General features: G+C 36.4%; 1 protein-coding gene and 1 long non-coding RNA gene across 2 annotated transcripts in view; both read left to right on the plus strand.

The window, feature by feature from the left end:
- LOC130089879 (antigen WC1.1-like) overlaps positions 1-12,453 on the plus strand; it is a 48,102-nt gene extending 35,649 nt beyond the window's left edge. The window contains exons 12-27 of the mRNA XM_056257445.1: positions 3,757-3,825; positions 4,501-4,818; positions 4,940-5,131; positions 5,515-5,841; positions 8,580-8,876; positions 9,054-9,131; positions 9,292-9,606; positions 9,702-9,905; positions 10,004-10,087; positions 10,579-10,638; positions 10,807-10,863; positions 10,991-11,041; positions 11,177-11,239; positions 11,368-11,424; positions 12,191-12,253; positions 12,334-12,453. Coding sequence (XP_056113420.1) covers positions 3,757-3,825; positions 4,501-4,818; positions 4,940-5,131; positions 5,515-5,841; positions 8,580-8,876; positions 9,054-9,131; positions 9,292-9,606; positions 9,702-9,905; positions 10,004-10,087; positions 10,579-10,638; positions 10,807-10,863; positions 10,991-11,041; positions 11,177-11,239; positions 11,368-11,424; positions 12,191-12,253; positions 12,334-12,413 — 2,315 coding nt within the window. The 3' untranslated portion in view covers positions 12,414-12,453. The remainder of the gene's footprint in view (positions 1-3,756; positions 3,826-4,500; positions 4,819-4,939; positions 5,132-5,514; positions 5,842-8,579; positions 8,877-9,053; positions 9,132-9,291; positions 9,607-9,701; positions 9,906-10,003; positions 10,088-10,578; positions 10,639-10,806; positions 10,864-10,990; positions 11,042-11,176; positions 11,240-11,367; positions 11,425-12,190; positions 12,254-12,333) is intronic.
- On the plus strand, positions 3,562-3,954 carry LOC130089944 (uncharacterized). Its single transcript, XR_008807615.1, has 2 exons — positions 3,562-3,650; positions 3,757-3,954. It is a non-coding gene; the product is annotated as an uncharacterized LOC130089944 (long non-coding RNA).
- Positions 12,454-14,181: the final 1,728 nt, after the last annotated feature.

Here is a 14,181-nt window from a genome sequence, read left to right on the forward strand (position 1 = left end):
AATGTACCGACACAGGACAACAAACACAAGGGGATTAAATAGGGAGACACTAAAGACAAAGACAGGTGAAGCTGACTAGACAAGGACAGGTGAAACTGACTAGACAATAATGACGAGACGAGGATAACAAGGGGGCGGGGTAACATAACGAGACAACACAAGCACATGGCTCAAAACACAAGACCATGTGCTTGCACACAAAACATGGGTCTGTCATGATCCTGCCTCAAGACTAGAGAAAATGAAATGACAAGAGGGCAGAATCATGACAAAACCAAGACAAACTGTTTGAATAGACCAGTGACAAAAATCTGCCTTCTACAAGAGGTGGATATTTGACATTTTCCTTGAAAGAGAATTACTTTTTAACACAGACATGGACTTATCACACTTATCACATTGACACACCACATATTTCTCACCTTGCATCGATTTGTAAATTCACTCTGTGCTGACACGTTTATGGACTTTACAAGGACTCAGTACTGAATAATTGATGTATTGTAAATGTGCAAACATTTATGATTGATGTAAAAAAAATGTTTTTGTATTTTGAGATCTTGTATTTATAAATGTCTCCTATGTGTATTTAATATAATTATCGATTTATAATAATTAGGGGCTGGTATGTAGGAGCCATGTAATGGGAAAGTCATGTGACCAAACTATAATGGGAGTGTCATTAATTAAGTGGGGTTAAAACACCTGTTGTGTGTGTGTGTTCATATGGAAGAATGGGGGTGAGTGCTGGAGCACATATTTTGTTGACCTTGCAAACGTGAAACCTGTACAAAATAAAACAACATGCAAGCTTCATGGATAAACGCGTCACAGAAGTCATTCCTCCACTCAGCTCCTTAGCGGCTTTTGGTTTGTTTTTTATGTGCCGCTACACCGCACATTAAGCTAACTGCACATTTAAAATGTAGCCTATAATTAAAAACATTCATAAAAACTAACACAACAAAAAAATAGCATTTGTTGCATGTCCCCACTCTCTATCTCTAAACTTTACCATATAGAGTAATGATTAAAATCCTTCAGAAATCTTATTTTTGTTGCATTGTTGTATTTAATTATGCTTAAAATGTTTTGTTTTTTTTAATGAGAAAAAAATATTTAATCTAATATCTTAGATAAAATACACATTTTAGTCGTGTCCCCGCAGGTTTTCACTCAGTCCTGTTACCCTAACACATTCCCTCCTCTGAAAAACTTGGTACATGCCACAAGACTTTCAACAGGAAGTAGCATCATCTGGATCGTCTTTTACTGTCTATGTCTGAAGGCAATGGGAAGACCATAAGTAAGTCCTCTTATTTTAATTTCTGTATATTTGAAGAAATTGTAAATAAATATGACTGACAAGGACGATCTCAATAGGCTACTGTCCTGTTACCTAAATTGTTTCTTAGATGTTATTTGTTTATTTAAAAAACATTAACTTTTGGTAAGTCACCAGAATTTGCCAGTTAGTGTCTTCATTCTATTAGCATGAATGCTATGTGGCCATATGTCATGTATTTGATAACTTTTTTCTTAAAAACTCAATCCTGTTACTTTCAGTCCTGTTACTCATATGAAAAATAAAGGGAGTAAGTTAAAGTAACAGGAGTAAGTAGAGTCCTCTGTTTTGTTGATTTACGTAATATTGTAAATATTAGTTGATATAATACTTTTCACCTGAATTATGAGTTTTAAGGTTGCAATTACTTAAATTGTAGACATTAGTATTAGTTTTACAATGTGAATACCATGCTTCCAGGGAACCAGTCCACCACGAAGTGACTTAAACTTTTTGTTTTTGTCTTATATTTTGTAGAAGATGGAGAGAACCCATACTATTCAGGTGCCAGAAACACCCACCCATGGCATCCTGCAAGGGAAAGAGCGAAACACACCGCAAACCTCTCTTTTCCCTCTTTCTGTCTTAACTTCCCTCTCTCTCCCTCCCTCTCTCTTCTCCTCTCTCTCCTTCTTTCTCTTTCCACCCCCTTCACTGTGAAGTACTACTGGCACAGAGTACATCACTTCAACAGAAATCTCATGCACACACTCATGTACACTCTCTCTCACACACATGCACACACATATGGACACTCATTCCTGTTACCCAATGTTCATAAGTATTTGAAATATAAGTATTTGTCCTGTTTCTTTTTCTTAAAAAAATAAAGGTAAACCACTGTTTTTATCAGTTTATCAGTTTATCATCATTTATACAATTGTTTAATAAATTAAATTATAAAAAAAGATGTATAAACTTGAGGCTTCGGTCTTCTTTAAAATAAAAAAATGGCTTTGTGTTTTTTATTAACACACACCTTGCCTTACAGTAATATATAGTGATTTTTTTTTTTTTTTTTTTTTTTTTTGTCACAAATATCACCAACATATAACCAACAATTTCTTTAAAATAAACACTTAACTGCAGGGGAAAACAAAGGAATTTAACTGGCATGCTTTTAAACATGCGTCCATCTTCTACTTAGAAATCTTGTAAAAAATAAGAAAAATAAAGTTGCCTGAGATTGACCAATACACGTTTTGAATAGTTAAATGTGAAGTATTAGATTCAGTGTTGAAAAAAGATAAAAAAAAAATAGTTTAATTTTGAAGTTGCAACAAGCAAATGTCACCCATTCGGTGGAGTGGCCCAACAGCAGATCAAGTCTAAAATAAATGTGCAGTGAAATGAGCTCTACTGCATGAAACAAGTTACTTATAAATGTTGCTATAAGTGAAGAAAAACCATTGATTGCCATCCCTCATGTGCAACACTAGAGTCTTTAGAAGGTGTTTTGCTTCCATCTGCTGGACAAATACAGCATTAAACGAACATCCATTGCTGTTATTTTTTTTTTTAATAGGTTTACCTATTTATGCAGATAATATTTAATTTAATAAAAACACATCTGAATAGCTTAGCAACAATATAGTTTATACTATGGTTTAATAAAATTGTATTTTTAGTATAAAAGAACAATTTGATACTATGGTGTAATAAAATTGTATTTTTAGAATAAAAGAACAAAGCAGTAAATTCCACAAACAATGAGATTAAAATGTTACATTTATTCAAATAACTCATGAAAAAAATTGTTCTACTTCTACTAAGTTTTCTACTAAGTTACAAGTGTTTGAAGTGATTAGACTTTCATAAATCAGTCACCAGTCTTGTATCTCCTGTGTGCAGGCGGAGGCTTTGATGCTGAATATAACCTGTAGTATTTTTATATCAATCTCCTATAAGTTGTGTGACTTTATCTCCATCCTGACTTATGAAATATATGATTCTATCCTCAGTGAAGTGTCTTTTCATGGTGGAGGAGGAGTCCCGCTCATCAGCGCAGATGTTCTCTTGATATATATGGAGAAAATCAGAAATGCCTCCTCTGATTTGTCACTGAAGTTGTTTGATGATTTCCTCTGTTGTGTCTAATAAGGTAACAGTGAGTGTCATTGGCAGCTGTGAGAGTCTCTCTCTCTTTAGGGGACTGACAGGAGCCAGTTTCTTTAGTGTGTGTGTGTGAGGGAGCAGAGGAGAAACTTGTGCTGCATTCTGAGCTGACGAGTGTGTGTCGAGCAGAAGATGAAGAGCTTTCTGATGCTGATGTTTCTGTGCTATATGGTAAAACTCACCACCTCTGGTAAGTACATAAAGAGGTGCTTTATTCTTTCATATGAGGTGAAATAATTTACTGTTACACTTACATTGGTATATTTACTAGTTGTCTCCCTGTCGCTCATGTGTAGACAGTGTGAGTGTGAGGTTGGTGAATGGCAATAATCCCTGTGCTGGAAGAGTGGAGGTTCTTCAGAGAGGTCAGTGGGGAACAGTGTGTCATAATTGGTGGGATATTGCTGATGCTGCAGTGGTGTGTAGAGAGCTGGACTGTGGGACGGCTGTAAAAGCAACATATGAAGCTGATTTTGGACGTGGATCAGGACCAATTTCAATGGCTTTAGTAGAGTGTAGTGGATCAGAGACTACACTGAAAGACTGCAGATCAGATAAATATCCACAGTACTGTAATCATGATCAAGATGCTGGTGTCGTCTGTTCAGGTAAGCTGTCCCTCAGCTTGTTATTACATCACTCTTTCATAATTCTCACTCAAGCAATATAATGTTTCTGTATGCCGGTGAGGACAAACTTCATCAGAAAAACTAATGAAACATGCAATGTGTTTCATTATTTTGTTCATGATATATTTATCCCCATTCCTTATTTTCTTATAATAAAATACGATGCAGAGAATCCCCACTAAATAGGCCTAACGTCTTATTTATTATTCACAGTCTGATTTGACAATCTCATTTACATTCTTTATTTAATGAAGATTATAAAATTACAGATGAAAGATAACATTACAGATAAAATAAATTCAGATTAAGTGAATTAATGAAATATAAAATGTCAAAATTTAATGACAGATTTTTGTAGTGTTCCAGGTGAATAGAGATGTTTAATTAATGATCTGTCTTTATAATTCAAAGACTCAGAGCAACGACTTCGACTCGTGGACGGGTTTCACCTGTGTTCTGGGAGAGTGGAGATGTTTCGTACAGAAGGATGGGGCACAGTGTGTGACGCTGCCTTTGACCAGCAGGATGCAGAGGTTGTGTGTAGAGAGCTGGACTGTGGAGCTCCTGTACAGGTGCTGGGAAAAGATGCTTTTGGCAAAGGAAAGGATCGAGTTTGGTCAGAGGAGATTCAGTGCAGAGGAAATGAGTCTCAGATTCACCTCTGTTCACGATCATCTTCACAGATACACAGCTGTTCCCATGACAATGATGTTGGAGTGATTTGTTCTGGTTAAGTATAAACATTTCGCATTTATTTAGATAAATTACATTCCTAATATCCTGATGTTGGATTGCTCAATTATCTGGATTCTATTTTCATGTTTAAATAAGCTTTCAGTTCTCTGCACAGGTTACACAGATCTCAGACTGGTAAACAGCTCAGACTCTTGTTCTGGAAGAGTGGAGCTTCGGTTACTCAATGAATGGGGCACAGTGTGTGATGCATGCTGGGATATGAGAGCTGCCAGTGTCCTCTGTAGACAGCTGAATTGTGGGATTGCTGTGTCTGTTGTGGGATCAGACTGGTTTGGAGAGGGAAGTGGTAAAATCAGGGCTGATGTGTTTGATTGTGACGGGAATGAAACAAAACTCTCAGAATGTTCCATCTCTTCATGGAGTCGAGCTGAATGTTCTCATAGACGAGCTGTTGAAGTCATCTGCTCTGGTGAGGAAATTCACACCGTGATGAAGTCATTGTTTCAGATTAAAATGTAGTATACATTTTCGATAAATACTGAATTGCAAATAAATACCCTCTCCAGAGAGTGAAGCTCATCTGAGAAACTGCAGCTCTCCACACACTCTCAACTGCAGCTCCACACAACAGCTGTCAATCAAAAACTTTGGTGAGAAAATCATCATCTGGACAGATACTTTAATTGATGATAAATAATGCGCATGTACAAGCACTGTTTTTCTCTCTCTGAATATCAGGTCGCGGGTCCATCAGGCTGGTGGGTTCTGGGGGAGACTGTGCAGGGAGGCTGGAGGTTTTTCACAGCGGCTCATGGGGGACAGTGTGTGATGACTCCTGGGATATTAAAGATGCCCATGTGGTGTGCAGACAGCTGCAGTGTGGAGTGGCCCTCAGTAACCAGCAGGTACCAGCCTGGTTTGGTCCTGGTTCTGGACCCATATGGCTGGATGAGGTGGAGTGTGAGGGGAATGAGACGTCCCTGTGGAACTGCTCTTCTCCAGGCTGGGGGAAACATGACTGTCAACACAAGGAGGATGTAGGAGTCGTGTGCTCAGGTGAACAGTAAAATAATATCTTGACGATGGGGGTGGGGGTTGGTGGGCAGTAACTCTAGGTTCGGGCCGCATTCTGAGCTCGGAGCTCTGCCTCGGACACCACGCCAAATACTCATACTGTTTTACTCTAGCTAATCATTTGTAAGTGTGAACTCGTAAAACACACAGTGCGACAGATGTAGTTTGATTTCCGAACAAATACTTTAGTGATTTGGTTCTTTTGAGTGAATGAAAGGCATACATCTTACAACTACTGACGCTCATATGACAAAGTTTAAACATACCTAATTTGATCACTTAGAAATCAAAACTCATAAACAAATAAACTTTTTTCCCTTGGATTTCTGTTTTTTTATATATATATACTGAATAAGTTAATTCACATTTATTTCTGTAGCGCTTTATATAATACAGATTGTGTCAAAGAAGCTTCACAATTGTAACAAATTCCAATTCTGCTGTACCTCTAACAAGCTAATAGTCTCATTATTCAGTTCAGTTCAATGACTTCAAAGTTTATCGAGTGTGCAATCATCAGAGCCGGACAGTAACGGAGTACATTTACTTGAGTACAGTACTTAAGTACAATTTTGAGGGATCTGTACTTTACTCGAGTATCATTTTTGGGGAGTACTCATGACTTTACTCAAGTACATTTGAGAGGCAAATATTGTACTCTTTACTCCAATACATTTCTATTCATAACCGTGAGTACCCGAGTAAAAAAAAAAGAAAAATCTCGGAAACCCTCAATTTGTTGTTTCCCTCTCAAACGTGATTGGATTGTGCAGGCGCCACTGATTGGGACAGCCTATCAGCAATCACTTTCAGCTTTCCGCCAAAGTCAACTCCATGGTCAGATTTTATATTACACATTAATGTAAGCCAAGCATTTGGTTTGATGTTCTTGAGTATGTGGTGTGTTTAACACAGTCAGGTTCAAATGTGGCAGTGGCGTAGCCACGAGGGATTTCTGATTTCTTAAAAAAAAAAACTTTAGGAGGCAAAATATATTTTTACTGATTATGTGAATTACACTGCGCAAACCAAAGTAGGCTACTACCCAGGGAATTAAGAAGGGTTGGCGCTCAGTCTCCACAGTACATAAAATATTAATTTTGTTTTATTTTATTTTTCGGGTTTGCATTTATGAGGAAAAAACAATGTTATGGACGTGTTCTCCGTTACGGATGTGAGCGCTCTGTGAAAGTTTTAAAGCATTTTTTATGCCGCTTTCAGAGACATCAAACAGAAAACACAAAACCTTTCTTTAACCTGAATTTCGTTTTGCATTAATTGTATCTTAATTTTAATCAATGTTTCATCAACCAAATGCCTGGGTTTAATAAACAAGAAGTAAATAGCAGACGATAGATAAGAAACGGAGGCGCCGGCGCGTGAACTGGATCTCGTCTCATAAATGAACCGAAACTCAGTGTATAAGGTAGCCTACTTGCCTCACAGACATGTCTACTTTTAAACAGAAAAATTCAAAACGAAAGAAAACCGACTACAGACTGCCCTCTGCTTATGTAATCCGTATTAAATGTGCATTTCTCTCTGGCGCGTTCACTACTGAAGATTGCGAGTCAGCATCGTCAACTTCATCTAGCCGACACTGACAAAGAAAACACTTGTTTATTAACAAGTGTTTATTAATAAACAATTAAAATATCTCCTTGCTATATTTTACATATTCATAATCATTCCTTTTGCCGGTTCTTTGTGACAGCTTTTAGGTGCTTTATTGGCAGCGCAACCCTTACATGTGGTGTGTGTGTGTGTGTGTGTGTTGTCCCCGCATTTAAAGATGGGACCCCCCAAAAATTTAATTAAATAACATAAAGCAACATGGTAAAAAGATGAAAATGTCTTGATTTTACTTTCAATTCCTTTTACATTCTCCAAGGTATTAACATTAACATTTTTCCATGTAGGACGTTTCTGTGCATAAATGTAAGCACTGTGGCAGTAGATTAGTAATGCAATATTTAGAAAATCTACTCTTGTACTCTTGATACTCAAGTACTTTTAAAAACAAGTACTTTAGTACTTTTACTTAAGTAGACATCTGAATGAAGTACTTTTACTTGTACTTGAGTAAAATTTAGCAAGGGGTATCTGTACTTTTACTCAAGTAACAAAGCTCTGTACTCTGTCCGCCTCTGGCAATCATACTGTATATACAGTATTTGTGCACATACATGTAAGTGTGAGAAACTCCTGTACACTCCACTGCACACTGAACAAGCAAAAGAGACAATAGACTCAGTGTTTTACATTTTTTCACATTGACTGCTTGCAGTTTTGCAGACTTGGTCTGAATATTAGGTATATGAGTGAATGGTTACGCTAATGAGCCTCAAATACAAAGTGTGTAAACAATAATAAAAAAAACTGTAATATAGATTTAAATGAAGTCTTTGCTTTTGCAAGAGATGTGCGATGTTTTGGATCTTGTGTGCATGTTTTGTGGTTTTGTGTGTAGAGTTTAAAAAAATTAAGAGTCAAAGTTTCAGAAATTTTGTGCAAGCGATTTAAAACAAAAGTAGTGTTTTATATATTTATACACTAATGAATGAAATATGTTTCCACATTTTTGGTTTTAGTGTCCTCCATCATATGTAAAGTTGAGACCAATTATTTCACTGTATGCCTTCTTCTTAAAAGACAGTGATTAGACATTAACAGCTATTGTTCTAATGCATTGATTCACAATCTCATCCTTTTCCATCTAGAGTTTAAAGAGATCAGGTTAACTGAGGGCTGTGAAGGGAATGTGGAGGTTTTCTACAATGGATCCTGGGGAAATGTGTGTTACAACAAGATGGACAGAGACACAGCGAGTCTGATCTGTCAGGAGCTGAACTGTGGAAAATCTGGCAGTGAACCCAGTAATTCAGAGGGACTGAAGTCTCATAACTGGCTGGATAAACTTAATTGCCGACGTCATGATTCCACTCTATGGCAGTGTCAATCTTCAGCATGGGGACAGAATGACTGTGATAATGAAGTGGCCAAAATCACCTGCTCAGGTAATATCATATTTAACTGATTTAAGATAGTTGGAAAATGTCATGTTTGTTTGTTTCAGTAAAAGAGGAAAAAATTCAAAATACAAAAACACACGTGGAACATAACAGTATGACTATTATTATTATTTATAATTTTTCTATTCAGTATTGAGTTAAATTTTAACATTTTAATTTTAGAGGAGCAGACTCGTGAATCTCCTCGGAGTCGTCTGACATGTTCTACCTCAGAATCTCCTCACCAGAGACAGTGTTCAAGTAAGAAAATTAAAAGGATGTATTTTCTTTATTCACAGTATTCGTTTCTGTGCAATTGAACACTGAATCCACATTCCACATTCATAATTTGTCACAACTTTAAATAGTTATAAAATGCATTGTAAATTGCTGGTCAGTGATGTTGCTGTGTGTGTTTTAGATCATGTTCCTCTCAGACTGAGTGGAGGTTTGGGCCGGTGCTCTGGGAGGCTGGAGGTGTATCATAACGCTGTGTGGGGTTCAGTCTGTGCTGATCTGTGGGACATCAGCGATGCTCAGGTGGTCTGCAGGCAGCTGGGTTGTGGAGACGCACTGAGGGCTGATGGGAATTCAGTCTTTGGTGCTGGTGAAGGTGTTGTGTGGCTGAACAGAGTCGAGTGCAGAGGGAATGAGATTCACCTGTGGGACTGTCCTCTCTCCCTGAAGAACCACACTGACTGTTCTCACAAAGAGCACGCTGGACTCACATGTGCAGGTCACTGCAACACACTGAACAATATTAGTCATTTTAATGCTAATAATCTAAGTCTATTTGCATGATTTTGAATGTGTTTGTGTGTATTTTGCCAGATTTGTCAGTGTCCACTACTCCTGCCACAACAACATCAGCTTCTCCTCCAGTTTCTCAGACAGTGCGCTCAACATCAGTCACTCCTCCACAAACTCCTCCAGCAGCGTCTCTCTCTGTGCTTGTGGTTGTACTGGGAGTTTTGCTCTTACTGCTCTTAGTGCCACTGCTTATACTGGTTCAGCAGAACAGAGTGATGAGGAGAGGTAGGAGAGATCCAGAGACTGTCATATTGTGTCTTATTCAGTGTGTGATCAGTCATGTGTTGTGAACTGACAGCAGGTTTGTCTGTCTACACTCACAGCTCTCTCTAAGAGGAGACACAGGGCGACGACTGAGGCCGTTTATGAGGAGATTCATCACAGACACAATCACTTCACTCAGAGAGGTGAGACATGAGCCGTGAAACTTATTTAATATGATTATGAAGAGAGTCTGTCAGACACTTGATGTTCATCTATTATTAGTCCTGTTAAACCTCCTGATTCAAACCAGAGAATTCCTCAAAGAAAACCACAGAGCTGCAGGTGCATGTTTATGTGTGTGTGTGTGTGTGTGTGTGTGTGTGTGTCTTTCTTCCTGTCTGTATTTTTAGAGGGTAATAAGGTGTGTGTGTTTGTGCACGTGTGTGTGTGTGTGTGTGTGTGTATTTGTTTCTTCCTGTGTGTATTTTTGGAAGGCAGTGAGGAATGGGTTCATGTGAGGATACATGTGTGTTTTCTAATAGGCCTAACAGAAAACAAACAGAAACAAACATGAGATTTCTGCCTCTAATGTTTTTAAAAAAGTAAGAGTTTTATGATCCAATGGAAATGAGGATTCAGTCTGTTTGTGATGATGGACATGTTTTTTGACTGTTTTTCTCTCCTTTAACAGGAGGGAGTCTCGTCTCTGAAGAACTGCATTCTAGGTATGAAGATGCTGATGAGCTTCTCTCAGGTTAGACAGCAGAAGCGCATATTCATTCCATCCAAAATACTTTTTCATTGAAACGAACCTAAATAAATAAATGTAATTAACAAATTCTAATAAATATTTGACTAATGACACTTTACCTTTTAAATACTGTTGTTTATTTATATATCAACATTCTGTTCTCCTTTTTAGCAAAAGATTTCAAGACTGTATATTATGATGATGTCACCAATAGCAGTGGCCTGAAAGGTCAGTGACCTTTTTAATTGATCACATGATTTATTACCAGATGATTAATAACTTTGGTCTCATGACCTGCAACAAGAACATATTTTGGGTTTTGTATCCAAACATATTCTGTGGAATATCACACCAGGATACTATGATGATGTCATCACTGATGGACTGAAACCAGATCGTGAGACAGGTGTCGTTCTGTTATTCTATAATAGCATATTGAAATACTTCAGTATATTAAAGTTATTTAAGTATATTATCTGATTAAAAAAGTATTTTGAATGTGATTAATCTGTGTGTTTGTGATGAATGTGTGATTTTGTAGAAGACACGCCTGAGAGCTATGATGACGTAATCACCAGTGGACAGAACTCTTATATCAAAAAAGGTTTAATTGTTTTTTTTTTAAATATTCCTTTAAAATAAACCTCATAACTGATAATATTTTTTAAAATTACTCTCTTAATGTTTTTTGGCTTCTATTTAACTTTTTTGGGCTTATATTTGCACGTGTAGTTAACATGCTAGAGAATTATGATGATGTCATCATTAATGGACAGAGCTCGCAAATAGGTGGGTTGAACAGAACTACATTTTATTTTCTCCCTTACATGTTTAAATGAGTATTAGACATGAGTTTTGTGTATAATCAAGTCACTTAAAGGTAAAAATGATCCTTCAAATAAGATAAAAGATGTGTCCCAATTCAGAGGCTGCATCCTTTGAAGGCCACGAAGGTCGGAAGGAACATTGTTAAATGGGACGGTCTACAGGGGATTGTTCTTGTCGCCTAGCAACTGTGACAGCTGACATTGATGAGCGGCAGTAACGTCTGTACTGGACTTTTTGGAAAGTTATATCAAACTGTCTGAAACCAAAACAGGGTTCACAAACTGTCTAAATATGTTCACCATGGTCCATTTCTATATAATAAAGAGTATAAACTATAAATAATCACATCTTAGTAAGATATGTCAACATTTGAACCGCTTTAACGTTTTTTATTTTTATTTTTACATTTGAATCGTTAGATATTTGAGTAAGCTGAAAGGCAATACTTGCATTTAAAAGTGTAATTCGGCAATTTTTCTACAAAAATCCTGTCGTCACCGGAGCGCAATGCATTCTGGGCTAGGCAAGGCCACGGAGGATCCGTCTGTTGTATCCTTCATTTCACAGGAAACAAAGGTACATTTGGAGGCCGCATTTGAAGCAGACAGGGAGAAAGTCTTCGTCGGTTTACGGTGACACAATCGGCCTTCGAATGATGTAGCCTCTGAATTAGGACGCAGCAAAAGTGTTTTATATTCTGATGTTTTTTTATGTCATTCTTGATCAGAGGGAGTTCAGGAGGACTATGATGATGTGATGAGTGTGAGTGAAGATGTGAGAAACCTGTTAGGTAAGTTATTAAGTTATTGTTAGTATTTTTTCCAGATTCATAGACTCAATACAACATTAATTAAGATTTTATAATAACAGATTATGATGATGTGGAGGAGGAGTCAAAAAAAGAAGGGGGGCCATTCGGCTCAATGACCACGCCAGTTCAAGAAATTTGAACACTTATGAGTTTGATTGAAATTGCTATTATTATATAATCTCAGGTTTGTATGTTTTTTTATTTTTTTATTTAAATGAATATGCCTCTGTGTGATTTTGTATTGTTTATTATGACATTGTTAATAGCAGTAAAACAAACAACAATGCCTTTTCTGAAAAATAAACAAAATAAACAAAATAAAACAAAAATGTGATGTAACAGCCTCACCATGGTGGCAGCTACTTGAATTTTTATGAGTGGATAATGCTGATTTTAAAAAAAAAAATTACATTTACTTTGGATGCATTAATTAACTTTTAACTTTTTAATAACCCTGTTAATTGATCTGTATCAAATATCATTATTTTATGTTGTCAGGCGTGTTTTAACCAATAAATAAATATGCATATTGCTTGTTTGCCTGGCATTTTACTTTTAAATCCATTCTCAGGCTGTAGATGAATGTAACATTTTAAGGCCAAGTATGGTTACCCATACTCGGAAATTTTATTCTCCTTTATTCTATAATTTAGTGCCCACACATTAGCAGTAATGAACACACACGCTGCAAACTGTGGACACACACTCGGAGCAGTGGGCAGCCATTTTTCTGTGGCGCCCGGGGAGTGATTGGGGGTTAGGTGCTTTGCTCAAGGGCACCTCACTCGTTTCCTGCCGGTAGGATATTGAGAATCAAACCCACAATCTTTGGGTAACAGTTAAAATATATTTGAAATAAATTATTTACTATATAAAAAATATGTGAGCAACATAAATATGATTTGTATTATATATTCTTATATTTTAAATAATTTGAGTGTATTTAAAAATGTATTTAAAAATGCATTAAAGATGGGTTCAATTGTACTAAAAGGGGTAACAAAATAAAAAAAATGAAAGCTGAAATAGTATGCTAAAAGCATATTTTAGTTCATCTTCAGTGTGTTTAAAAATAGCACAGTTGAGTACACTAAGATCTTAAGTTTATCTTAAGAAGTACTAAAGAAAAACTTTTAGTATATTAAGTACAAAATTAGTTTGCTAAAATGGAGCACTTTAAGTACATTATGGATGTATACTTTAATAAAATGTATTTTAGTGCACTTTTTAAACCTAGGAATACAGTATAAGTACAATTTGTATATATTTATTATATATTATTATTATATTTTGAATAATTTATTATTGTATTTAAAATGTATTACAGATGGTTTCAGTTTTACTAAAAGTGGTAACAAAATAAAAAAAATTAAAAAGTTGAAATAGTATATTTAAAATACACTTTAGTTCATCTTCAGTGTGTCTCAAAATAGCACAGTTGAGTACACTAAGATGATCTTAAGTTTATCTTAAGCAGTACTAAAGATAAGCTTTTAATATATTAAGTACAAAATAAGTGCGCGAAAATAAAGCACTTTAAGTGCATTATGGAAGTGTACTAAGTGCACTTAAATAAAATGTATTTTAGTCATGGGCGTCAGTTTGGTTTGAAATGTGGGGGGGGGGGACAGAGATGCATTCGGAAGGGCATTTTCAAAAGTGCTGGGTACCCGCGTTTCCATTACCCTTCAAATTGCGCAAATTGAAATTGCGAATTGAAATTACGCTCAATGGAAACACGTCAATTTTCAGGCAATTCGAAAAAGGAATATTTCGCAAAACTGCAATGGAAACAGGTTTTGCGCATTTACAGTCACCTGACTTAGAAGACGCGGTGTGTTTGGGGTCCTTGGTATACGCAAATAATAATAGGCTAATAATTATCATTATTATAACATTTATTAGGC

The sequence above is a fragment of the Rhinichthys klamathensis genome, unplaced genomic scaffold (assembly GCF_029890125.1).
Source record: "Rhinichthys klamathensis goyatoka isolate OS25496 unplaced genomic scaffold, OSU_Roscu_1.1 h1tg000139l_1, whole genome shotgun sequence".
NCBI lineage: Eukaryota > Metazoa > Chordata > Actinopteri > Cypriniformes > Leuciscidae > Rhinichthys > Rhinichthys klamathensis.